Source organism: Anomalospiza imberbis, chromosome 25 (assembly GCF_031753505.1).
Source record: "Anomalospiza imberbis isolate Cuckoo-Finch-1a 21T00152 chromosome 25, ASM3175350v1, whole genome shotgun sequence".
NCBI lineage: Eukaryota > Metazoa > Chordata > Aves > Passeriformes > Viduidae > Anomalospiza > Anomalospiza imberbis.
The window spans coordinates 3,979,864-4,006,465 of record NC_089705.1 but is presented as its reverse complement, the minus strand read 5'-3'; the positions used below and the strand labels follow the sequence as shown (position 1 = coordinate 4,006,465).

The 26,602-nt window shown below is 53.9% G+C and overlaps 1 protein-coding gene across 3 annotated transcripts; it reads left to right on the top strand.

The window, feature by feature from the left end:
• The first annotated feature begins 1,397 nt into the window (after window positions 1-1,397).
• On the top strand, window positions 1,398-24,509 carry LOC137462302 (protein argonaute-1). 3 transcript variants are annotated; one of them, XR_010993658.1, is made up of 20 exons: window positions 1,398-1,555; window positions 8,470-8,653; window positions 9,400-9,520; window positions 9,640-9,825; window positions 10,077-10,209; window positions 10,310-10,444; window positions 10,713-10,800; window positions 11,908-12,055; window positions 12,158-12,277; window positions 13,054-13,176; window positions 13,578-13,711; window positions 14,917-15,101; window positions 15,251-15,410; window positions 15,702-15,792; window positions 17,472-17,666; window positions 17,793-17,927; window positions 18,794-18,895; window positions 19,701-19,900; window positions 20,326-20,821; window positions 22,066-24,509. XR_010993658.1 is itself a non-coding variant. In XM_068172514.1 (19 exons), exons 1-19 carry the CDS (start codon window positions 1,531-1,533, stop codon window positions 20,432-20,434), a joined length of 2,574 nt encoding a protein of 857 aa, XP_068028615.1. In that variant the 5' UTR covers window positions 1,398-1,530; the 3' UTR covers window positions 20,435-24,509. The 3 variants fall into 3 exon arrangements, 1 of the variants encoding a protein (XP_068028615.1); XR_010993657.1 differs by having other exon boundaries at window positions 21,940-24,509; XM_068172514.1 differs by having other exon boundaries at window positions 20,326-24,509.
• Window positions 24,510-26,602: the final 2,093 nt, after the last annotated feature.

Here is a 26,602-nt window from a genome sequence, read left to right as displayed (position 1 = left end):
TTGCCTGTATACAAATGTCTTAAACTATTTAACTTTTAATTAAAACTTGTACACAATGTGTCACCTGTGGAACTCATTACCACAATATATCTATTTCTGATGCATTAAGAGTTAGCAAATTAAAGAAATACCTATGGGTGACATCTCCCAGGATCCTAAAGGAAGCTGAAATGGCAAACCCCAGGGGCAGGGTTCAGAATGGGCCTGTTTTTGTAATGTTTGGGAAATTACAGAGAAAATTTGGTGTTGATGGACGGTACCTGCCTGGAGAGGGGGTTCTATATCAGAGAGATGCAGTGAATAAATACAAGAGCTGCTTCATCTTCTCTGTGTGAGGTGAGGGTTTGTCTCCTCAGACAGCTGCACTGCACTATAAATACTGCAGGAAGGACAGGAAAAGCTTTTGGAGGAGGCCAGAGCGTGGGAGCTGGGACTGAAACCGGGACAGGATTGTGTGAAATGCAGGGCACCTCCTGCAGCCCCGCGTCAGGTGTCAATTCCGCTTGCAGGCACATCCTGGGGCTTTGCCACTGAGGTTGCTCAGCCTCACGGAAACCTGAGGAGCTCAAGCCTCAAGGTTTGCTCATCCCAGTGTCTTCCAAACATGATGTAAAGACCTCTTGGACCAAACCTCAGGAACTCAGGGCTGAGTGATGTGTGGGATTCTGAGCCTTGCTGTCTGTGCAGCTCCGATTCCAAAATCCCAGCTGGGTCCTGCTCCAGCCACTCCCTCGGGACAGCAGGAGCTGCTGCTCATGCTTTGGGAGAACAGCACGAGATGGGAATGCTTTGACAGCCTGAATTCTGTGGCTTTTCCACCGTTTCTTGGAATGGCCCAGGCAGGAACACACAGCGGGGCTCGTTGTGGGAATGATGCTCCTGGGGTTTATGATGTTATTGACATAGTCGAGGCACAGGGTCGGGATTTGCACTTCCTGGGAAGGACAGGTCTGGGACGTGGTGGGAAACAGGATGGAAAGGGGGGACGCGTTGCCCGGTTCTGTGGATTTAGATGGAGCAGGACCGCGGGGAATTCCTGCCCTGCTGCTGCCTGCTGAGACTCAGAGCGCTTCAGGAATAACCGTACAGCGGCCGATACAAGAACCGGCGCTTCCTCCTCGGCCCGGCAGCACAAAATAAGTCAAAAAAAAAAAAAAAAAAAAAAAAAGAAAGAAAGAAAGCCACGAAATAAATATTTGTGACAACAGCGCAGCTGAAGGCCCGGGCGCCAGCGGGCAGACAGCGCTCCGCCGCTCCCCGGCTGCAGCGAGGCCCCGGCTGGGCACCCCTCGCTGTCCCGAGCGGCGCCCCCCGGTTCCCCCGGCGCCCCCCGGTCCCCGCGGGCCCCAAGATGGCGGCGGGGCCGGCGGGCGCCGCCTTTGTTGCGCGCGGGGCCGGGCGGCGGCGGCGCGTGCGCGCGGCGTGAGGGGCGTGAGGCGGCTGCGGTACCGGCCCCGGCCCTGCCCGGCCCCGGCCCCCGGCACGGCCCTGCCCCGGCCCCCGGCTCGGAGCGGCGCCCGCGTGGATGGGATGGAAGCGGGACCCTCGGGAGCAGGTACGCTGGCGGGGATGGGGAGGTCAGAGCGCTGCGCGCCGGGGAGCGCCGAGAGGGCGACGAGGGGCGAAAGGGATGAGGCCGGTGGAACGGGGGGCGGGTGTGCGGCGGGGGCTGGGGGGGGCCTGTGCCGGGTGGGGACCGGGGCGGGGGAGCGCGGTGGAGGGGTGTGCGGAGGGGACCGCGGCGGGTGGCGATGGAGGTGGCGGCGGCGCGGGATGTGCGGGGGCGATGCCGGGGATCGGAGGATGTCGGAGGCGCGCGGGGTCTGAGCAGCGGGGTGCGGGGGGGCTGCGGGGCCGATGCCGGGCAGGCGCCTCCCCCCGGTGCCCCGAGAGCAGCAGCGGCGTGGGCGCTGGGGAAGGGGCGATGGAGGGACCCGCAGAAACCTCGCAGGAGGGGGGGCACAGGGCCGGGGTCACGTCCAGCCGCAGGTCCCCACAGCGCGGAGCGAGCCCTGCTCAAGGGGCCTGCTCTGCACAAAGCAGCAGCGGCAGCATCCCCCCAGCTTTCCAAGCTTTCTCCCATCTCCCATTCCATTCCGCCTACCTCCCACCCCTATCCACCCCCCCGGCTGCCATTCCACTCCCCTCCCTGCCATTCCCTCCCACCCGCCCAGCTGCCATTTAATCCCCCAGCTCCCCATCCACCCCCCAGCTCCCCGTGCCCCGAGTTCAGGGAGCGGGGCGCAGGCTGCAGCTGGCGCCGTGTGCCGTGACAGCACGAAGCGTCTCCTCTGCCCGTGCCAGGCCATGCGCGGAGCCAGGGCTGAGCCTGGCCCCGCGGGGCCGAGCTCCAGAGCCACCCCGTACCCCCGTGTCCCCTGCCCCAACCTCCGCCCCCCCGGCTGGGGACGGGAGCAGCTGGCAGTGCCCTCCGTGCCGGGCAGCTCCGCGGGGGTTTGGAGATCTGTTCCCTAGGCCGTAGCATCGGTTGCCGCTCGCTCCTGTGCCTGGCCTGAGCATCGCCAACTTGCGCTGCTGAGTTGCAGAAGGATTTTGGTGCCTAAAATAAGGCAGAGGGAAGGATGGGGTGATGGAGATGCAGGTCACTGCCCTGCTGAGGCACGGGGCATTGGGGATGGGGAGCTGCTGCCCTTCCGAGGGACAAGACAAGGGGATCGGCAGTCACTGCTCTGCTACCCTCTCTCGTGCTGGTGGGTTTGCCACCCTCCATAACACATCAGCCTGGTGAGATTTTGATATAAACCTGCTGAGTGTTTGTAAACTTCAGTCCTTTCTTGTGGTATTTACTTGAAGTGTGGCACAGAAGTCTCCCTGTGTCTGCGTTACCTTCTGGCTACTGGGTGCTTTGTGTTTGGGCTGATTTATGGCCTCTGGAAGCCGTGATTTGGCGGCACCACGGGCTTTGCCAGTGCCTTGGGGCGATAGCAGCGCTGCTGCCTCAGGGCCATGCAGATAACGCTGCCGGGCTCCCTCCTGCCCCAACCTGAAATGATGCTTTTAAGGTGCTTTAAAAGAATCTCTTGTGTTGGTATGGGGATGCACTCGGTGGACAGGTTTGGGTTTCAGTCTCTGGGCCTGTGAGGGCTGCAGTGGGAGTGGGGCTCTGCTGCTGCATCCTTGGGAGTTTCCCCTTCTGTCCCCAAATTTGGCTGGGGGATATCTGCTCTTCACCCTTTGGGCAGGGGACCCATGAACCCCATGTCATCAGAGCTGCTGTGAAGCCTGCCCTGCTGTGGCACCCCTTTGCTTGTGCTAGACCCTGATTATGGACTGAGCCTCACATGCGAGCTCTGATGATGCTGTGGCAAATAAAGCAGAAACTGGCGTGTGCCTGGATGTGCCCAACATGGAGATGGCTGGAAAGGCAGCAGGAAAACCTGCTGGACATCTGACCCACAGGCAGCACTCGGGGAGGCACACGCATGCAGTGGTTTTAAAAACTAAACTTATTTTCCCACAACTTTTAGTTTATCCCTTGCGAACTTCCTAAAGGCTGTTAATCTCAACCGTTGTCTTCCTGTGCTGAACCTTGCAAAAACCCCAAAGCTGCTCCGTCTGTTGGGGCTCTTTATCTTCAGGAAACACAAAATTGCGTATGCCTGGTTCTGGGACGGGATTAGGCCGAGAAACAAAGCCAGGAGAAGCACCTTGCCTGGAGACACAGCACGGATGGTTTATCTTTAAACACTCTTTGCAGCCTCTCCCTAAACCCTGGGAAGAACAAAACACAGACAAGTTATTAAGATGGCAGACGCGAGGAGGAAGCCAAATCAGGCAGAGAAGCTGCTCCTTGGGCAGGGTGATCCGCGCAGAGCCACGGGCGGGTTCAACCTCTGCTCCTGGAGCCGGTGGCACTGCGGGGCCGCGGTGGGACGTGGAGAGGAGCCGGCGTCGCTTTTGTCCTGTCCCTCCATCACTGGGGACCGCCTTTGTCTGCGACTCTCAGCTCTGCGTGTCCCTGGCTGCTGCCTGGGCAGTGCAGGAGCAGCGGGAGACCTCGCAGGGCTTGGCAGGGGGTGTCAGCCTCCACCCGGCCCAGGCACCATCAGCTGGGGCCCCAGGGTCACTGAGCAGAGTCACGCAGCCTGGATGTGCCACTGGGTGTGCTCAGCAGGGGTGCTGGCACTTGCTGTGCAAGTGTTTCTCAAACCCCATCAGAGGGATGGAAAAGAGAGCTGCTGGACAGCTGAGGCCAGCTTGGCAGAACCCTCACAGGTCGGCTCATGAGTGAGCCGTGTCCACACTGCCAGCATCACCACACCTCTGGCATCAGCACGCTGCTCTTCAGAGCCAGAGCAGCTGGAGTACAGCCCCTGTGTTCGGGTGTGATGGAGTTAGCACCCCTCCTGCTGCTGTTCCTTGGGCTCTGTCGCAGCACCTGCAGCTTCACACTCCTGCTCGGCTCAACCTGTGGGACTGCTCGTCCCAGGGTGCAGGGACACCCACTCGGCCAGACAGGTTTATAGCTTGTACTTTAGGGTGTCACCCATGATCGCCAGGTGGGAAGCACAGCAGTGTCCTTAGCAATGTTTAGTGTGAGGATACAAAGAACTCAGCAGCTTTCAGATGTCAGTCCTGTATTAAGGCAGTTTAGAGCCTGTTTTGGCTCATTTTTTGGGTGAAGCCACCCCAGTGCAGGGCAGGACCAGCGCTTGAGCAGCTCAGCCTTGCCCTCAGCAGCCAGGCTCTGGTGCATAGACAGGTTTAATGCTGGGCTCTGATGGCTGCAGACGGAGCCGCTGTCCTGTGTGTGCATCACCTGCTGAAACTCAGTTTGGTGTCAAACCAAAAAGCACTCACAGCTGGCAGAGCTCAGGTCACTCTGGAAGGAACAGGCAGTGATGTCTGCATTGGCAGAGCTGAGATGGGGCTTTTTGAAGTCTGGGCTGCGTGGAATTGTGTTGGTCGCTGCTTCGAGCCAGTGGTTTTGAAGGTGTCAAGCCTGGGGATCGGGAATTCCAATTGCTCATCCTCCCCAGCAGCTGCCTTTCCCACTGGTGCTGTCCCTTGCTTTGCTCCCCGACAGGGATTTCATTTCCCGGGGGGATTCTGGGGGTGGTTTAGGATGGAGATGTCTCAGGGTGAGGATGGACCACGCTGCGTGTCCAGTGGCATTTGTTGTGCCGCGGCCCTGTCTGCACCTCTCTGATTCCCGGCTGTATTTTGGCGAGTGGGTGTGCGGAGAGGGGGCCGGCACGGACCCGCCGCCGCAATAAAACTCCCTTTTGTCTGGGCCCCGTTCCCGCGGCCCCTCGGCTGAATGCAGCGCTGGAGAGGATTTCAATGACATGGTAATTTCATGCCGTCCCACCGGCGGCTTCGCCCGGCGCAGGCAGCTGTTGGGCAGCGGGTCGTGTTCCCCAGCTGTTACAATAAATAACAGAAACAAAGCGGATTCCAGCGCTAATTACCTCAAAGTTGCTCTCACTTCGGTGGCTCTGCCCTCGCCGCCGTCTCTGCCCGCGGTACCCGGCGCAAGGGCGTCGATGCTCCGCCGCCGGCGCGTCCCCAGGGCACGGCTTTGTGTGCGAAAGTCTGTGATTCCTCCCGGGCCGCGGAATTTCTAATGGCAGCGGATTTCATCCCGCTCACTGGCCGCATTGTGCTGCAGGAACAACACTCGCCCTGCAGCCCCCGGCCCCGGGGCCCGCATTTACATGACAAAGTGGGAGCCTGTGCAGCTTGCCATGGAGAGTCGAGGTATGCAGGAGCCAACCCGCGCCCCATGCGGGAGCTGCACTGTGTGCTGGAGCCCCCCTGTTTCCATGCATTCTGGGTAGCTTTTTAACGAGGCTTCTTCTTGTTGGCTCCTTTTCTGCTGCCTGAGCCGGCTTCAGGCATGAGGTGCCTGGGGATGACAGTCGAGATGTCCATCCGGGATTCCCTGGCAGCATCCTCCGAGTCAGAAGGGTGGCTTTCACTGAGGCAAATCATCGAGGGACCCTGAGTGCTCCAGGGCAGGAATGTAGCATGTGAAAGAATGAGCCAAGCCTACATGTTCAGCAAAGGGTTTTGGGGTCTCTCCCACCTGAGCTAAAGCAGACAAGGCAGGATGAGAGCCTGGCTGACATGTTGGAGGTGCTGCCTGGGCAGCTGCTTTGGCTTGTCACATTCAGGGGCTGTGTTGTGGTCACCAAAATAAAACTCTGTGAGTCAGCCCAGGGGTGAACTCACCCATCCTCGATGCTGGTCATGGTCCTGCCCTGGTCTTTGCAGAGCATCTCCTGTGCTATCAGGTGCTGCTCTCTCTGGCCACTCTGCCCATTTATCTTACCCTGCGTTTGCTGTATCTCCTGTGTCCAATCAAAATTCTGAGCCAACTTTTGTGTTGCTGGAGGGTGGCTCCTTCCTTCAGCTATGATTCATGAGCCTAATTGCGGGGTGTTATGTTCATGAAGCATCTGGGGATCCTCTGGCAAAAGGGTTTGCATGGTTCAGCCTTAGTTTTGGAGTGACCGAAGCAGTGCCAAGTGTGGGATTGCTGTGGGGTGAATTGGTCACACCTCTGCAACTCCTGCCAGCCCCTAACTGGCTTCAGCTCTTCTTGGGCACCCAAGTGCCACTGAGCAGCTATCAAACTGTGGCCACTGCCCTGTGTTCCCTGCATCTGTGGGGTTACCACGGGCACATGGAGTTGCGTGTGGTCCTGCTCACACACGGCTGCCAGGATTGTCTGGGGAGCGAGATGATCCAGAGGAGGAGAAGCTGTGGGTGGTGGCCTTGACATGGCTGCAGGAAAGGCAGCAGAGAGCTGCTGTCCCCTGACAGATCTTACAGGTGGGTGGTATGGTTCCTCACTCAAACTCCGGGACTGGGAGGCTCCAGCAGCACTGGCAAATACATCTTTGCTTATGAGCCATGATTTAAAAATGCATCAGCTCGCAGCCAGGGAGCTGGCCACTGCCAAGAAATGTTAATCATGTGGAGACATGACTTAGACCGGGAGCAGCTCATCTGAAAATCAGTTCCTTCAAACGAGCTTCTTCCGAAGTGCAGCACAGATGTTTTTGGGGGCGGCTGGCAGTCACCCTGTCCTGGAGCAGCTGTGGGTGCCTGTAGGGTCTGAGTCCCGCAGTGCACTCAGGGATCCCCACCTTGCTCCAAGTCCTGTGCTGCCTTTTCTGAGGAGGTGCTGGGGCCAGGTTAGCCCAGGCATGGGGCTCCCAGCAGATTTTGGGGCTTTTGAGCTCCTGTTGCAGGGCAGAAGCAGGAACAGAGGTTGGTTTTGGAGAATTAACTTCTGCAGTTCAACCCCTGGACACTCACAAGAGTTTTCCCATCCCTTCGGTGTCCTGCAGCACTGGTGGCCTTCCATGGGCAGGAAAAGTCTTGTGAAGTTTGGATGCAAAAGTAAATTGAAAAAAAGCAAATTTGAAGCTTAGTTTGCTGCTCTACTGTTTTTCTGCTTCTGGTATTTTTAGGCTGGAATGGAAATTTGGATTTAAAAAGAAAGTGGATGGAAGAAAGGGGTGCTAAAAGCACCATGTGTTCAGGAGCTTGAATAGGAGCTGGGTTGCTGTCTGTGGGCTGATGTGGACAGTTGGCCGTGCAGATGGAGCACTCCAAATACCCCCACACTTGATCCCTGCACTGGCCCAGCTGGCTCGGACCTCGCAGTGTTTGAGGAACAAATAGAAGGTGCAAAATGGGAGGAGTGGAGATGGGCAAAGTGGGAATGGGGCAGGAAGGGCAGAGCTCACCTGAGAGAGCAACAGCATGGAATAATTCCTTGGCAATATTTTCAGATACATTTGAGTCCGACGGTGCTGTTGATTTAGAAATGCAGCTCAGTCCTGTAGCCATGTGCTGGTGCCATCCTCAGTTCATAAGTGAGTCTGTATAATGAGAATTGTGGAAAAACTGCCATTTCCCTCTTTACGGGTACCCACAATGCTTCAAGTGGGGATTTGGATTTGTTTTGGGTTTTTTTTTTTGGTGCAAAACCCAGCAGTTCAACAATTGTGTAGTGCAGATGGAATAATGTGTTTCCTGTTTCTTGTGGCATCCTCCCTCCAGCAGTGAGCTGGAGTTTGCTCAGGAACGGAGGGGAAACACATGTGTCTGTATGTCCCTGCTGACAGAGTATCCAGGGAATTGCATCCCCTTGGAAAGGGGCACCATGATGATGGAGCTGGTGCTGCTCTCCCATAGCAGGTGGCAGTGCTGGAACCTGTGCCAAGGGAGTTGGTGGGGCCCCTGTGCCCTGGCACTGCCCTTCAACAGCTCGGCTGGCACCAGTGCTCCCCAGATGGTGCCCAGGGAAGCTGCTTCCTGGTGTGCTGCTCCGAATTGTACCACTGCCACCTCCTACCAGGAGGAGGGGTAGTGGGACACCTTCCAGTTCAGGAGGTGGTGATGGAGAGCGCTGTGACTCTGTGAGATCTGTCTGTCTGTCTGTCTGAGTATGGGGTCCCTGGCAGCCCTCCTGACCTGTGCTCTCTTCCACAGCTGCAGGCGCATACCTGCCCCCCTTGCAGCAGGTGTTTCAAGCACCACGTCGGCCTGGGATAGGAACTGTCGGGAAGCCCATCAAGCTCCTGGCCAACTACTTTGAAGTGGACATTCCCAAGATCGATGTGTATCATTATGAAGTGGATATCAAACCCGATAAATGTCCACGCAGAGTCAACAGGTAAGGCAAGTATTAGAGGTTTGGCACTTGTTCCCTGCTTCCAGTTTCCTAGTGGAGACTCTATAAGTGCCTGTCTCTGTCTTTGCAGTAGAAGCCATTAGGGTGACATTATGGCAGGGGTCAAAGCAGTGGCAGGGGTCACGGCACTGCATGATGCCCACAGGTGGCTGGACCCCCCAGCCATGTTTGTGCAGCAGTGCTGCTTCCTGGCCTGGGAGCGTCAGGGGTCCAGAGCCTCAGCGCCGTCCCTGCTGCTCCGAAGCAGCTGTGCTATTTTGGCAACAATCCCTGATTTAAAAATAGCAAGCCCAGACCTTGGGCCATCATGTACTTTTCTTTGTTTTCCTTTTTGATGTGCTCTTCTCTGCCTGTCCCCTCCTGCCCTTGCAGCCTGGGGAGCTCTGTGCCCCGGGGGCCCACAAGCAGATACTGCATGTGCTTTAGGCAGCGAGTCACACTGTGGCAGCTCCAGCCACTGTGTGTTCCCCTGTGCCATGTACACTCCTTCTTCCCCCCAGTGCCATATGCATTCCTTCTGCCAAAGCCAGTGTACTGAGCTGTGGGACAAGGCTTGTGCCCCTGTCCAGGGGCTTTCCTGCCCCATGGGTCTCAGCTCTGCTCTCAGTTGCCCCAGGGAGGGAGGCTAGGGTGGACTGGACAGGTTGCAGAAGGTATCAGGCTGTAAAGAAAGTGACAAAACAAACCTCTCCCTTCTCTCCTCCTGCTCCTCTATCTTGCCTGTATAGGGAAGTCGTGGAGTACATGGTGCAGCACTTCAAACCGCAGATCTTTGGTGACCGAAAACCAGTCTATGATGGGAAGAAGAACATCTACACTGTCACGGCCTTACCCATTGGGAACGAGCGGGTAAGAGGGGGCAGCGAGCCCCATGTGGGCACTGTGACCTCCCTCCTGCCTGGGAAAGACCAGCAGAAAACGACCCTGCACGGATGCCATGGTCACTGTCCCTTCCCTCCTGCACCCAGGTTGACTTTGAGGTGACGATCCCAGGGGAAGGCAAAGACAGAATCTTTAAAGTCTCTATCAAATGGATGGCCATTGTGAGCTGGCGCATGCTGCACGAGGCCCTGGTCAGCGGGCAGATCCCCGTCCCACTGGAGTCCGTCCAGGCGCTGGATGTTGCCATGAGGCACCTGGCTTCCATGAGGTACCTGTGCTGAGCCACAACGGGGCTGTGCCAGGGAGGGGAGGGGACTGCTGCCCTTGGCAGGCTGCTGTGGCTGGGACTGGCCTTGACAGTCATTGGAGGAGGCAGCTGTGCCAGCCGTGTCCTTGGGTGCTCCTGTAAAAGAAATAGAGAGGGTGATGCAGCTGGCAGGGCGAGTGCCAGCTCGGGGGCCTGGGGGTGCTGCCGTGGGCCCAGTGTGTGCCATTGACATGGTGTGTCCTGGTTCACAGGTACACTCCCGTCGGCCGCTCCTTCTTCTCCCCTCCTGAAGGCTACTACCACCCCCTGGGAGGGGGAAGGGAGGTCTGGTTCGGCTTCCACCAGTCAGTCCGGCCTGCCATGTGGAAGATGATGCTCAACATCGATGGTGACGTTATTTCTCATGCTGGGGAGCTACACTGGAAGGGCTGGGTGTATTTGGGAAGGCTGATTGAGAGCAGAGACACATTCTGATGTCTGTCCCACAGTGTCGGCCACTGCATTCTACAAAGCCCAGCCTGTCATCGAGTTCATGTGTGAGGTGCTGGACATCCGGAACATCGACGAGCAGCCCAAGCCCCTGACGGACTCCCAGAGAGTGCGTTTCACCAAGGAGATCAAAGGTAGAGCCCCCAGGGAGCTCTGGAACCTGTCCCCTGACACTGGCTGTGGTTTGTGTCCCACCCAGCCCCTGCAGCGAGGTGGGGCTACAGGATATGCACGTTTCAAATGTCTTCTGGGGCACCACTGCCTCCCTCATGCTATTGTTGGGGTATCTGCAAGCAGGAAATTAGTTAAAGAAGCTGTTGGCAGTGTCCTGGAGAAGTTGGGTAAGGGGAAATTGCTCCCATCTTCACCATGGCTGTGCTTTGTCTCCCTGTCTCACATCAGGTCTGAAGGTGGAGGTGACCCACTGTGGGCAGATGAAGAGGAAATACCGTGTGTGTAACGTTACCCGACGGCCAGCCAGCCACCAGACGTAAGGCGGGTGGGCAGATGCCCTTGGAAAAATCCGCGCTGTTCTCCTTGTTAACAGCTGCTGGTGCCGTAAGGGAGAGCTGAACAGGAAGCTCAGCTCCAGTTTTTGATGGCAAAAGGAGACGTGTCTGGGGCTCTGCAGCCCTGTGCCATGTGTGGAGTGGGATGCAGGGAGATGGGAGTGCAGAGGATGCTGTGTCTGGCAGGCAGAGCGCGGCAGCGGGCGGGAGCTGACATGCCAGGAATTGTCCTACTTTTTACCTCCGGGTTTGATTTTCTTCATTCTTAAAATACTCACTGCCAGAGCAGAGACTTTGTCAGGGGCTAGATCAAGTGTCTGCCTTGGAATTTTTTGTGTGTGCCTGGAAGCAGGCTGGGCCTGGGCACCCCTCAGTGTCTCCTGTGCATCAGCATCCATGGGTCGCAGCCTTGGGGCTTGGCGAGTGCAGGAGGAACGTGGCACCTCACTGATGTAGGCAGCCTGCCTCTCCTGTAATTTTGGTCCTCTACAGGTCAATATCAGGTCAATTCTCCATTTTCATGGAGCTCTTTATGGGGCTGGGAGCAGCTGGTGCTGGCTGAGGATGGGTATTGTGCTCCAGCTGTAGATGTTGTGGCACCTCTCAGCCCTGCAGCCAGGAAGTTTGATATTTTTTTTTCCCCCCTGTTTCGGAAGGGAAATGTTCCCCTCCTGCCTCCCTCTGCCCACCCTGCAACTGCTGTCCTGTACCTGGAGAGGCCAGTTAGCCTTTCCCTGGAGTTCATTTCAGCTCCCAGAGAGGACACCAGGCACAGAAGCCCTCCTGAGTGCCAGTGTTGTACTTTTGTGCCCAACCATGGCACGTGTGGCAGGTCCTGCAATAAACATCTGCCATGATTAACTGGATTAGTGCGGGAGAGCTTTATTTAGGGACCTCAGTACCACACTGGGGTAACAGTATTCCTGACTCCATTTCTGAAAATATCACTGTTGTGCTTTTTATTTTGTTGTAGGGCAGCTCAGGGTGGGAGCCTGGCAGCTCCCTTTTCTCAGCCACAGTACATAGTGCCTGAGGTCGGGAAGTGTCTGTTCTGAGTAGGTGCATCCCTTGTGTCCCACCTCTGCCAGGTTCCCCCTGCAGCTGGAGAGTGGTCAAACAGTGGAGTGCACAGTAGCTCAGTACTTCAAGCAGAAATACAACCTGCAGCTGAAATACCCTCACCTGCCCTGTCTCCAGGTTGGCCAGGAACAGAAACACACGTACCTTCCCTTGGAGGTGAGTGCTGGTACCTGTGGTCTGGGGCTGTGCTCAGCTGTGGTCCCCTCATGTCTTACTTGTCCCCAACACATGGCTGCTATCTGTCCCCTCCCCGTGCAGGTGTGTAACATCGTGGCAGGCCAGCGGTGTATCAAGAAGCTCACGGACAATCAAACCTCAACCATGATAAAAGCAACAGCCAGGTCTGCCCCAGACAGGCAGGAGGAGATCAGTCGCCTGGTACGTGACACAAGTCCCTGGGAGACAGGATTGGGGCTTGGCACCAGTGGCAGGTTATGGCATCATGTCCGTGGTGGATTTTGCCATGGTCCTGCTCCTCAGCTGCTCTGTGGTGGAGAGCTGTGACCTGCTGAGAAGGTGTTGGTGAGGTTTATGGTGGGGTTTTATCCTCCTCTTCCCACTGAATCCCTGCACAGAGGTGCCTGTGTGTATGTAATGGACAGTGGCACAGGTGAGCCCGGCTGAAAGAGACCACGCAAATGCACATGCAGCAAATTCAGGCCCTTGCACTGATGGAACCTGATCCAAAGGGAGCTGGAACTAAAAATGGGAAACAGATTAGAGACATGCCCCTGACTGTGTTGTAGGTGGGGCTGCAGTACAGGATCTCTGTGCCTGGCCATTGGTTAACAGGGCTGTTGTTCCCCACATGCGTACATCTGGGCTTTTGAAGCCAGGGATATTTGGTGTTCTTTCTGGAACTCTTGATAAGTTTCTTGCCAGTCTGAACCATCCTGTTGAAGTCTTAAATCTCAGGAGCAGGCTGTGCTGTTAGTTGCATTGGTTAGTGTGTTTCAAAATCAGGTCTCCGTGGGTCAGTTTGCAGGAGAGGGTTTGGGCCTCAGTGTTGATCTGCTCGACCTCCCCTGTCAGAGGTGCTCCACCTGCAGCTCTGTGGAGAACAGGGCTTCAGGTGTCCATATTTCCTGGCCAGCTGTAGCTGCCTGGGATGCAGCAGCTGGTCTTACTCCCATGGCCCTTCCTTCCCTCTGCAGATGAAGAATGCCAGCTACAACCTGGATCCGTACATTCAGGAGTTTGGGATCAAGGTGAAGGATGATATGACGGAGGTGACAGGGCGGGTCCTGCCGGCTCCCATCCTACAGTATGGAGGCCGGGTAAGTGGGGCTGCCTGGGATGGGCTGCACTGTGCAGGGAGATGCTGTCAACTCCTGGAAACACTGTTTCTGAGCAAAAGTTGTGTTATCTTCATGTTAGAGCTGGAATGTTTTATCAAAGTGCCTTGGCTTTGAGTTTTTTGCAATATAACTGCTTCTGAAAGTTGTAGCCAAGAATCATTGGTGATGAAATGAAGAAGAGAGGGGTGCTCAGCATAGGGCAGCTCGGGTGAATTTTCTGTCACTGCTGAGGAGCTGAGGCTGTGGATTGCCCATTGCCAGGGAGTCAGCTCCAGCTGCAGCATTGGGACAGGGAGCACAGCCCCAGCCCATGCAGGGGCTCTGGGGCTGCGGGGCCGGGCAGGCTGCGGCCGCGCTCTGACCCTCTGTTTGCCTTGCAGAACCGGGCCATTGCAACTCCCAACCAGGGCGTGTGGGACATGCGAGGGAAGCAGTTCTACAACGGCATTGAGATCAAAGTCTGGGCCATTGCCTGCTTTGCCCCGCAGAAGCAGTGTCGAGAGGAGGTGCTGAAGTAAGGAAAGGGGCAGCCCATGTGGGTGGGGGAAGCCAGAGGGGCTGTGGCTCCAGAGCCACATGCTGCTCGCAGCTGGGGACTGCGTGTCCAGCATCGCCACTGCTGGAGCAGCAGGGAGCTCCACTGCCTGTGGTACCAATCTGATCTGGGGTGTCCAGTTCCTGTTGCTTTTGGTTTATCCAGAGAGCCTAACTGTTTGTCCCAGGTGCAAATGGTCCCTAAGCCATCACAAAGCTGCCAGGTTGGAGTGAGTACCTGTGAGTTGTCAGGCTCTCCTCGATCTACTCTTTGCATCAGGGAGCTGCAGTATTGGGAGATGAAACTGCTGGCTTTAAAGCTGTATTGAACTCTTCTAGTCTGAATCTGCCCAAAGAGAAGGGGCTCTGAGGATTAAAAGTTTCCCCAATAATCTGAAATTATGTAATTCATGTAGGAAGCACCCTAACTTCCCATGAGTTATTACAGAGAAGATTTGGGCTGTCTGAAAAGCTTCTGTAGTTTAGAGAATATGTTTCTCTAGCAAAGTGACACAGAGCAGGACCAGTTTATTTGATTTAGGGAAATGGTCACTTTGTTTTTGGATTCTTCTGGGGCCTTAGGTTTCTCCTGACTGAGAGTGGATGCATCGAGGTGAGCGCTTTGTGTGTCTCTTCTGGGTGTTTGGCGTGGTCAGTGTTTGGGGTTTGGAAGAAGTCAGAGTGTCCATGTCTGCAGTACCTGGGTGCAGGTGGGAGTGACACTGCACTCCTCCCATGATCCCTTTGCAGCAGAGCTGTGAGCCTTGTGTTCCCTCTGGCTCTCACCACATCAGATCAATCCTTGGCATTCCAAAAATCCAGAGGGTGGCTGAGTTGTGGTAAGTGCAGGCTGCACTTTGCAGTCACCTGGAAATCAGCTGTTGCAGGCAGCAAGTTTGTTCCCCGCTGCTCCAGCTTCCTAAGGGAGAAGGGCTCAGCTCCATTGCATTAGGAGTGCCAGTACATGGGTAAGAGGGCACTGAGAGGGGACAGTTCAGCCCTGACATGTGCTGGTCTTGTGTTTCCTGTGCCATGCATGTGCTGGGTGCCATAGAGCCACCAATAGGTGATGTGATGGCCCTGTCTCTGTGCTGTGCTGCAGCACTCGGCCGAGGGGCTCCGTGCTCGGTGGCACAGCTGGCGTGCAGGAGGGCTCAGGGCTCACAGCTTCTCCTCCTGGCACAGGAACTTCACGGACCAGCTGCGCAAGATCTCCAAGGACGCCGGGATGCCGATCCAAGGCCAGCCCTGCTTCTGCAAGTACGCCCAGGGTGCAGACAGCGTGGAGCCCATGTTCCGACACCTCAAGAACACCTATTCAGGGCTTCAGCTCATCATTGTCATCCTGCCAGGGAAGACACCAGTGTACGGTGCGTCTGGGGCGAGCACAGAGAGAAGGGCTTTGGGCTGGCTCAGCAGGGCTGGCTCCTGCAGGGCTGTCTCTCCCCATTCCCGAGGGTGCTGCTGGAAGTGGTGCAGGGCTGATTGCCTTGTGCTCACCTGCTTCCTCTGCCCACAGCCGAAGTGAAGCGTGTTGGGGACACTCTCCTGGGAATGGCCACACAGTGTGTCCAGGTCAAGAATGTGGTGAAAACCTCCCCACAGACCCTTTCCAACCTCTGCCTCAAGATCAACGTCAAGCTTGGCGGGATCAACAACATCCTTGTGCCTCACCAACGGTTCGTACGGCCACCGCCTCTCATAGTTTTGGGGTGGTATCCCAAGTCCCTCGTGGTGCTGCCTGCCTGGCTTTATGTGGTGAAGAGGGAGCCTTCATAAAGTAGCTCTTTGAAATGGGGGTTTGTAACTTGCTTCACCTTGTTGATAACGAGGTGTTGATGTGTCCAGGCCAGAGTTGGAGGTCATGGGATATCCATGATATCATCTGCTCATCTCCATTGGGTTGTACATCACCCTGAGATTGCCCCAAAGGCTGACTGCTTGTTTTCTCTTCTTTCCTCTCCCACCAGCTCTGCCGTCTTTCAGCAGCCTGTGATCTTCCTCGGAGCTGATGTCACTCACCCGCCGGCAGGAGATGGGAAGAAACCCTCCATAACAGCTGTAAGTTCACAGCTTGGTGCCCACAAACCCTGCAGGATGCAGGAGCTGGAATGGGATTCACGTGTCCATGTGTTACTGCTGTCCCCCATGATGACACTTCTCGGGGTGGGCGTGTACCCTGTCGGATGTTTTTATCCCAGTCTTGGGAGATTTTGTCCTGATCCCTTCCTGCCTCTCCGCACAGGAAAGCTGCAGTTTTTGGGAGCCGCGGGGAGACTGACAGCTGCCACCAGATGGGGCTCGTGGTGTGCTGGCCCCGAGTGTGGCCCTGAGAGTGCCGGGAGCTCGGTGCTGCATGGAGTCATTCTGGGGCATCCCTGTCCAGCTGCAGCCCTTCAGGGACCTTCCCCCTGCTGGAGAGCTGGGGTTTGGGACATGGAGGAAACTGGAGCGACTGGGCTTCTGAGCCCTTTGTGGAGGAGGATTTGCCTTTTTCTCACATTAAAAATGAGCATCCATGGAGCGCAGTGCCAGGGACAGCTTCTGCCCTTCGTAGGGCTGGGAGACACTGCCCATGCTCGTTGCCACGCAGGATAAGCACGTCAGCATTTTCCTATTAAGTTCTTAACTTTCCAGGACTCCCAGCTCAGGTTTTCCTTGGCATGCAAATTTGTCTTTGGAGGAGTGTTTTTTTCTTAATTAGAAGGGGTTGGGAAAGGTTTTGGGCTGTTTGCTGTAGGTGTGGGTGGGACAGAACAGTCTGTTTCCTGGCGGCAGAGCTTCCCCTCTGAAAATATCTTTTGTGGTTTGTTCAGGACCGCTGGGGCTTTTTTCTTAATTTTTGTGAAACCTTTTTTGAAGCTGCAGGGGAGGAGAAGGGTAGAGCCTTTGAAGTAACTTGACAATGTCCTTGATGTGTTGCTGGTGGGACAATAGTAGTGGGTCTGTGGCTGAAACTAAAGGAACAGTTTCTATTGTACACATTGGCTCTAGTGGGGGAGCCCCAACCCCAGAGCTCTGCTTGCAAAGTGAAAGTGTTGGGGAGGGCAGGGGCAGCAGGTTCACACTGCTGAGGACCTAGAGTCTGTGGTGCTTCCCCTCTGCTCAGGGGCTGTGGGGCACACAGCGCAGTCACTGCTGAGTGTAGGGAGTGAGGCAGCTGGGTGTCTGCTCCCCAACACGGGCCAGCACTTGATTCACGCTGTGCCCCCAGCCCTGTGTCACAGCCAAGCCCAGCTGCCCCTGAGCTGTTGCTCTGACGTGTCTGAGGTCTGCCTGCACTGCAGTGGGAACTCCCTGCTCAGTGGCTGTCATACAGTGACTCGACCTACCATGTCCTTGGGCAGCCCGTGGCTGTCTGGGGCAGCCCTTGGTTGTCTTGGGCAGCCCCACTCCCTCTCACTGCCAGGCAGGAGAAGTGAATCAAGGGCACAGCAGCAGCAGCAGTCCCCCACAGCCACAGCATTCAGTGGCACCCACCAAAGTTGTCTCACTGGAAATTCCCACAAATGTTTAAAAGGGCATGGCAGAGTGTGACATCAGGATGTGGCCATGACCAGAGATGTCCCTTTTGGACACTGATTGCCTGTACAGTATTTGCTGTCCCATCTGATCTGTGAGTTCAGGTGCCCTGCCCATTGCCAGCTGTTCATGTGGGAAGCAGGTGGAAGCTGGGAATGTCCCACATCCCCTCTGTCCTTCCTGGTGTAAGACATGGCCTGGCCTGTGTGTCCCTGCAGGTTGTGGGCAGCATGGACGCCCACCCGAGCCGGTACTGTGCCACGGTGCGTGTGCAGCGTCCTCGCCAAGAGATCATTGAGGACTTGTCCTACATGGTGAGGGAGCTCCTCATCCAGTTCTACAAATCCACACGCTTCAAACCCACCAGGATCATCTTCTACCGCGATGGTGTTCCTGAGGGGCAGCTCCCACAGGTGAGGAACCCTCAGATCCCTGTTGGCCAGCAGGGCTGCACCAGCTCCCATGAGGTTCCTTAAGGGTGCTCAGGGACAGCTGGGTGCTGGTGTGTCCCCTCATTCTGTGTGCCCTTGTCTCTCCAGATCCTTCACTATGAGCTCCTGGCAATCCGAGACGCCTGCATCAAACTGGAGAAGGATTACCAGCCTGGCATCACCTACATCGTCGTCCAGAAGAGGCATCACACCCGTCTCTTCTGTGCAGACAAGAACGAGAGGGTGAGTGCTGCAGGGTGCCAGGGCTGGAGGCGGCTGATTCATCCCTGTCTGATGGAAGAGCCAGCCCTGGCTTTCTGAGAGGAAATCTCACCACTGGCAGGGAGAGATTATTCTGAATGAAACGTGCTGCTCAGTGGACTCCTACAGCCACATGGATTAGTCTGTTTCTAGAAGCCCAGCCAGCTGTTTGCTGTTATTATGAGTTACTGGGTGCTGATGATCCTGATGACTCTTGAAATAGCCTCTGTCAGCTTGAAAACATCTGTTGTTTTGGTGATAGCTGGAGTTGCTGATGTGACAGTCTGAATAAACCCTTGCTTGCTCACAGCTTGTTCATGTGTGCTCTGCAGTAGCACTGATTGCTGTCACTGTTCCTAGATTTCATCTGAATTTAATGGTCAGATTGAGTCTAACCAGACTGCTCCACACAAGCAGGAAGATTTAATCTTGGGACCTAAGGACAGATTTTAATCAGGATATAAAAGCCCCAGTATATTGTGGCACAGACTCCAGCACATGCTCTACAGAGATCCCTGGTGTTTTCCTCATCTCTGAAGTAGTGTGGGCCCCTGCCCAGCCCTTACCCTGCTGCTCTCTTTCCCGTGCTGTTGGTTATGTCTCCATGTCATGCCTGGTGTTGATGCCTGCAAAAAATGCCAGCAGGCCTATTTGGGCAGGGAGCAGAGTAGGATGAGCTGCTTCCGTGCCCCCTGAATGGGCACTTGGAGACCATCTCTACATCTCAAAGGGAGATGGGGACCCTCTACCATGGTCCTGGGTCAGGTCACCTGTGTTAAGGACAGTGCTTTTGGCAACTGGAAATAACCAGACTCTGCAGTGCTTGGATCTCTTTCTATTCCCTGCAGATTGGAAAGAGTGGGAACATCCCAGCAGGAACAACAGTGGATACCAACATCACCCACCCTTTTGAGTTTGACTTCTACCTGTGCAGTCATGCAGGCATTCAGGTACTGTGCTCCAGCACTGGCTCTTGGGATGCTGCTGGGTTTTTTGGCTGCTCTTGCAGATTGTCCTCATGCATTTGTCCTGGCCCTGTCACAGCCCCCCTTTAGCATGGAGACGTGGGCAGTTGGATTTGGGGATAGCTGGATCTGAGCTGCCTCTGCGGTGGTTTGGCAAGCAGGTGCGGGGTCTGTGCTGCTGCTGCATCGTGTGGCACGTACTCAGTTTCTCTCCTGGAGCCAAGGGTCTCTCCTAAGAGATTTTCCTCCTTCAGAGCAGCCAATTCAGCAGCTTGTCAGCTGGTGTCTGAGCGTGCCGAGCTCGCCAGGGCGCCTGGTCATCAGCAGGGACCTGCTGTCTGGCTGTGGGCGGGAGAGCCAGGCCAGCCGTCCCTGCCTGCTCTGCAGCTGCCTGGCTGCAGGCAGCCAAGATTAGTCAGAAACTGGACTGGAAAAACTGCACTCTTGTAATCTGCAGCTGCTTCCAGAAGGGAGGCTGCTCGGTTTCCCCTCCCCTGTGCAGACAGCAGGAGCTGGCCTGGCTCGGTGGGAATGCAGTGGGGGATGCAGTGGGCTGTGTGGCACAGAGGGAACAGGCATCAGGCAGCAGCACTGGTACTGCTTTGCACCTCGGTGCTAAGGGCTTTCCTGCCTCGCTGCCATGTAGGGTTCTCACAGCAGGGAAGCACAGGCATCCCTCCTGCCTAGGCAGGCTGACAGATCATTTAGATCAGGGAGGGGCTGATGGGAATTCGAGGCAGCTGCATTCGGGTGCAAGCAGCATCTCTCACACCGACCCCCTCCTTCCCAGGGCACGAGCCGGCCATCCCACTACTACGTGCTCTGGGACGACAACCGGTTCACGGCGGACGAGCTGCAGATCCTCACGTACCAGCTGTGCCATACCTACGTGCGCTGCACCCGCTCCGTCTCCATCCCGGCCCCAGCCTATTACGCCCGGCTGGTGGCGTTCCGGGCACGGTACCACCTCGTGGATAAGGAGCACGACAGGTGAGGGGCACAGCCCGTGGCCCTGGGAGGGCAGAGCCAGGTGTGGGCAGGGGACCTTGATCTTTGAAAGTGCCTGTGTCTGAGAGTGCTGCAGCAGAGCCTTTCTAGGGGAAGACCTGCATGTAGCTGCATCTTCTTAAGGCCTGGCACAGGGGGTACGGGGATAAAGGAGAGTTAAATCCTATCCTGAGCTCATCCCAGGCTTGTGGGAGCATTCCTATGGTGTCTGAGCATTTCCAGCTGCCTCAAGGTGCTGGAATCTGCAGTACAGGCACGGTCACCAGCATGCACAGCATCCCTGTGCACTGCAGTGAGGTGACTTCCTGTGCTGCCAGCACTCAGCTGATCCCCATCTCCAGGGGAGTTTCTTAGTCTTCTGGGGGGGAAATATGAAATAATTACACAGTGATTTCCTTGATTTTCAGTGGCGAGGGCAGCCATATATCTGGACAGAGCAACGGCAGAGACCCCCAGGCCTTGGCAAAGGCTGTACAGGTTCATCAGGACACTTTACGTACCATGTACTTTGCTTGAAAGCCTAACTTTTGTTACCTCACTCAAGAAAGCTTTCAGATTTGTAGGAGCCATACAAAAAAGGAAGCATTGGGACACCTTGTTTTTTTTTTCCAATGAGAAATCACTGCAGGGCAGGCAGTGTCGACTTGAGGCAGGAGACCAGCACCATGGGACAGAACGATCCAACACCTTTGTAGGATTGGAAGAGACTGATGACGATGATGATTATTTTTTTAATTTTTTCTGGCTTTGCAAAATTTTGACCTGACCAAACACATGAAGGCATTCAAGGGAAGGGATAAAACTCCCGGGAGGCGGAAGCAGGTTTTCATTTTTAAGATGCAATACTAGAGACTCCTGACTGTGAACTGGCGGCTTTGGTCCTCCGTTGCCCACCAGGCACTGGTAGGTATTTTTTGTGGGGGTTGGGGGAGGGGATTTTTAGAGCCTTAAAACAGAAAACTAGATTTATAAAACTAATATTTTAGATTATGAGATGCTTTAATGGGTTGAGGAAAAAAAAAAAACAAAAAAACAAAACAACTAGTTTATAGGAGAATTGTAACACTAACAGTTCCCCGCCCCCGAGTAATTCCCCCCGGATAATGTAAGGCACCCTAGCACTTAGCTCAGAACTGAAAACTGTCTTCCTCGTGTTACAAGCTAGTCAGCTGCTGCCGCTCAAAGCAACAGTCACAGACTTTTCCATGGGTGAGTGCCTTACTATGATGCTGCAAAATTTCAATGTTTTTAATCTTGTAAGGAAACTAGTAATCTTGTCTTGATGGTGGTCCATATTTCCATCAGAAGGAGTTAATTTCTATGGTCCTCAGTTGCAGTTTGTGTCAGATCACGACCTCACGGTGGTTAAACCCCATTGAAAGATGTGCACTTTCATACAGGACACGTTTAATGGCTGCTGACCCATTTTTGTTTCCAATGTACTACTTGTTATTTAAAACTGTTTCTGACAAATGGGGGCATCTCCATCCCATTAGGACAGAAAGCGCTATCCATGTTTTTCTTTCTTTCTCCCCCTCCCCCAAATTTTTATGATGGACACCAGGATTTTTTTACTAAACATTATTTTTATACGATATTGAGTCTGTTGCCAAAATCCACAAGTCATTAACATTCTCAGAGTTTACATCCCCACACTTCCTGAGGCTGTGTGCTCACGCCACAGCTCTCCAACATTTCTGTCCAATGAGTGCTGCCCACTGCAGCCTGTGCTGTGCCGGGTGCTCCACAGTGCCCATTGCCCGTGTGCATTTGGCACATGTCTGCCCGGGCCGGCTGCTTTCCCACCTACCACATCCCCACCTCCAGCACCTCCAGGCTCTCACCCTCTCTGCTGCTAGGTTTTGCTGCTCTTTGTGTCATGGTATCACTGCTCTCATGTCCAGGGTTTTTATTCTGAAAGCACACCAGATTGTTCCTTAGAATGATGAAATCCCTGTTGTTGTCAAGGGGGAAATTCCTGATTTGTGCTTGTACCAGGAAAACAGCCTTTTTCCCCACAGGAACCTGGTCACTGCTTTTCAGACCCGTTTTGCTGCACAGTGACCGTACGCACGGTGGCGGGACCGTGGTGGCAGCTCAGTACCAATATCATCCGGGCACATTATCTGGGTTTTTTTCTATGAAAGTGTTCACAGCGCTTCCTTCAAGAGACACACGAGGCGCACGCTCCTGCCACGTTCTGAGGGGAAGAGCTCTGGTATCATTTTCCTGCCGAACGCGTTTCCCAGGCGGCCCCACGCGAGCGCTGCCCCTGGCCCGCGCGCGGACAGAAGCACATCTACACCTCTTTGGTTTGTACTTTCTGACGTTGAAACTTGCCTTGCCTTCATGAAAACCACACCGGTCATGTTGGCCCATTGAGCTGTCCTAATCCCGGGAATTCGTTCTTCCCGTTTTCTTTTGGGGCAACGTGTTTGTGAACAGTGACAACATCACTATGCTATGCAAACTAAGTGCTGAGCCCACTGATGTCACGTTTGGTGAAGATCCTACGTTTAGCACAGTCCTGTTTTCCTCAAGACCACACTGTTTGGTTCATATCCTCCTTTGCACCTTGTGTCAACCTCCACTGCTGTATATCCTCAAGGTGACGGGGAGGAGACCAGGACCTATCCGTGGTCAGTAGGTAGGGAACTCTTAGGAAGGCTTTTAGAGCGTAGGGAACACATCAACACTAAGTGTCAACATGAGAAGCCTACATTCCTCTACACAAGTGCCTGCATAGTGACACCAATCAGCACCTCCATCTCATCCTCCGAAGTCTGACTTATGTTCATTGAAAGCAAAACAATCTCAGAGGGGCTGTTCCCGCTCACCTGGTGTTAGAAAGCTCCTCAATAAGAATAAAATCGGGGTCAAGGTCAAGGTTCTCTCTGCAAATCAGTTTGTTCACCAGCATTACACCGGAACGCACCTGGCTGCTGCTCTGCAGTGAGGGGCAAAGGTATTTTGGTTCCTCGTTTTAATTTTAGTGTTTTAGTTGGGTCTAGAATTCTGAAATGTCTTTTAGTAGCTGTGGCATAGCACGTGCCATTTTTAACCATTTGAAAAGAGATAGTGTGGGCATTTACAGAAACAGCTTGTTGCTCTGTAACAATTTTTTTTAACCTTGAGACTTGAAATGTAAAATGGACCTTTAAGATTTGCACTCATTTGTAAGGTGGCTGTTCATAGAAAACTATGAATGAAGACTTGCTGATGTAGCACCTACTTTTAACAGCAATTTTAACTACACAAAAGCTTCACAGCTTCTGAAACTCTCAGCTGTTGACTTGCAGATCGTGTTCTGCCCTTATTTCACCCTCTGCGTTGGGTTTTCATAGTTTTGGATAAACAAAAAAGCCAAACTCAGTAGCTGCTGTGCCCTTTAAACCCTGTTTCCACTTTGAAGAAGTTTAGAGAAGTTGGAGTGACCCGCATGTTTTCTAAACCGGACTATGCACTGTACCCTCTCCGCGCTCCGGCATCGGCATTTCTCCCCCTCTCTTGTCTGAGATGCAAACGAGTAGCTGCATGTTGAGGTGCGTTTGCTGCCTGTAGCGGATAGGTGTTACCCCAGGTACATATCAGGATCTGTAGTTAGCCACAAACCCCACACGGGCATCCCGATCAGCTCCGCGTCTCTGCCTTCTCCAACGCGCACGAGTTCCACCTGCGCCTGGAAGCGTTGCCGAGTGCATGCAGTTCTGTGGGAAGAGGAGTAGCTTTCGTTTACCTGTAGAATGCTGTTGTTTCCCTTATCTCATATCTGAGCAGAACGGGGCGGAAGGGCTGCTCTGCCCTCTCCCCGCAGCTTCCAGGGCAGTCGGGGTGTTCTGGGATCGCACGCGATGTCTCAAGCAGCCCAAGCATCCAGCGTTGCCTCGCGGAAGGTTTTCTTCTTGGAAAATCAGTGTGAAATAAAAGAATGTGATTGTTTCAGGAAGGGAAGCCAGACAGCAGGAGAGCAATAAACAAGTGAAATTCATATCTTGCCTGAGTGATTTGCACTTCAATAGTTGTGAAAGAAAATTTCCAGGACTCCAGTGCTTTTGTGTTCGATTTCCAGCCCCTTTCGTACCTCCTTTCTATGAGCAAGTGTGGGACTGTACATAGGGTGTTTACAGGACGCTCCGTTTGGGTTGTTATTTTTCTTGTGGGGTTTTTTTGCTCTAGCTTGAACTCTGTATGGTCCATTTGTTAAATAGCCGTGAATAGTTGATGTACAGTACTTACTAAACAAGCAGCAGCACAAAACTTATTTTATTAAGAAAATATGGCTTATATTTTAAAGGTTGAATATCAATTTTTTTTTGTATGTGTGGAATTGAGACTGGTGAAGAGTAACAAAATCCTTGGATTAGGCCAAAAGAAAATACTGTAAGATCCTAACCACCTCTTTATTAAAGAAAGCAGTATGATTAAAGAGCTCCAGAACATTGTATTTATATTGGATTTGATTTAATTGCCTTTGTGGATTTTTTTTTTTTGCCTTGGTCCTGATTTTTGCTTGCAACTTCGACTTTGCAGTCCCAAGTGTCTGTTACCCTGTAACTGTTGGCAGAAGACCTAAATAAAAGCAATGTGAATATGTCGGGGTGACACTCCTGAGTCACATCTCGTGGGGAAGGGACATGTGCATCCCAGCCATTCCCTCGGGAAAGGCTGGGGGACACACAGGGAAACGCTGAGTGGAGCTGAATCGCATCAGACACTGCAGAGGATCCAACACCCCTCACTGTCCAGATCTCAGTTCAGTGAGAGAAACAGGCAAACAAATACGTGCTTAAAACCTCTGGGATTACAGTACAATTCCCCTTTTTATTAAAATGTCAGCTGAGAACTGACTGATTTCGGGCTCCTGGGTTATAACAGAAATGTCCATCAAAATCTGCTGTTCCTTCACTGAGTGCTTCAGGGGCTCGTGGCTCTGAGGTGCTTTAAGGACAGATTTCAGACTCCTTTTGGATTGAGGTTAGACTTGATCCTCTGGGTTTCTGCACTGCCTCATCTTTTGCATTTCCCATCACGTTTTACATTTCCCAGCTTTGCAAACAGCCTAGTCTTCTCCAATGCCAGCAGCCTACAGTCCAGAACTGGAGGTTTTTTGCCATTCTCTGAGTTCTTTGTTGGAGGAGTTCTTTGTTTTACCTTACAAAGGTGCAGGGGCAGACCTTGAGCCAATGAATGATTTAGCAGTTGAGCTGTAACTAGGTTTTTGAATAATGCCCAGGAATTTTAAGGAAGTGCTTGCTAATGGCATGCAGGCACTTGTCAGTTAATTTACCTAACTGCAGCACCAGAAAGTTCTGTCCCGAGCTGGGCACCTGTGCAGATCCTGCACACATCTGGCTGCTTCGTGGGGTCTGTCACCTATTTAAAAAATAATCTTTAGCAGTTTTAAAGGAGCTTTTTCTATGTGAGGTACAACAGCAAATCGTGCCTTGTGCAGCTGGGTCTGGAGTCCTGGAAAACAGGTCAGAAAAGTGGTTTCAAGTGTTAAATTAGCATTTGAGCCCCGGCCCTGGTGCTGATTACAATGCCCTAGCTGTGGGACCAGATGTGCTGCCCCTGAGGGATGAGTGTTTGCAGAGATGCCTCTCTCCCACGTATCTGCTTCATCCTGGAGATCACATTTCCCACTCCCCATTTCAGTTAAGGAAATATTCCAGCAGGTTACCTTTCATTTGCATGGGTTTAAGATCCTTACTGTGTCACTTGCCTGAAAACTAAATTTATGCTTTTAAAGACTAATTCAGCTGGGAATCTTCAGGATGGTAATTCTTAATAATGACCCTGACATTCCTGACATTCGGATTAGGGATCTTTAACTTCTGTTGGCCCAAAATTCCAGTTCTTCAGTACCTTTACAGTTGTTTCCCAGGGGAAGGGCCCTACCACTACCGGAAAAAGTGACAATGTGTCTTCACAATGAGTAGCAGGTTCAAACCCACTTGGGTAAGACCCAATATACTGTTCTTACCAAAAAAAAAAAAACCCCAAAAAAAAAAAAAACAAAAAAACAAAAAAAAAACAAAACAAAAAAAAAAACCCAAAAAGATCTTTTAAGGGCAGAGGAAACAGAGATAAAGGTGTCACTGCCTGACCCAGCACTCCAGCACTGAGCCTATTGCATCTGTCACATTTGAATCTCTTGCCCTTATGCCATTTGCCCTTTTCATCTCTGTGCTTGCTTGGTGCCAGTTTGTGTAAAATATCCCTAACACAGTGGTACTGAACATTGCTAAAAAGTCTCAAAAAATGAAAACAGGGCAAGCATAAGCTCTGAATTTATGTTGATACAGCGAATCATCGAATCATGGAATATCCTTCAGTTGGAAGGGATCCACGAGGATCATCCAGTCCAGTGCCTGGCCCTACACAGCCACCCCAGCGATCCCACCCAGCGCTGAGGGCGTTGTCCAAGCGCTGCGGCAGCTCCGGCAGGGTCGGGGCCGTGACCTTCCCCTGGGGAGCCCGTTCCGGGCCCGACCACCCTCTGCCTCCCGCAGCCGGACTCGTTCCGTGCGCGGCAGGTCCCGCCGGGGCGGGGACGGCGTGCGGGCCGCCGCACGGGAACACCGGGCCGCCCCCGGGGCCGGGGCGCGGGGCTGCTTCTGCCGCCTTTAGTGCGGACTAAGAACACATCAGCCGAGTTCCCTGGGGACCGGGCTGGAAGCCCTG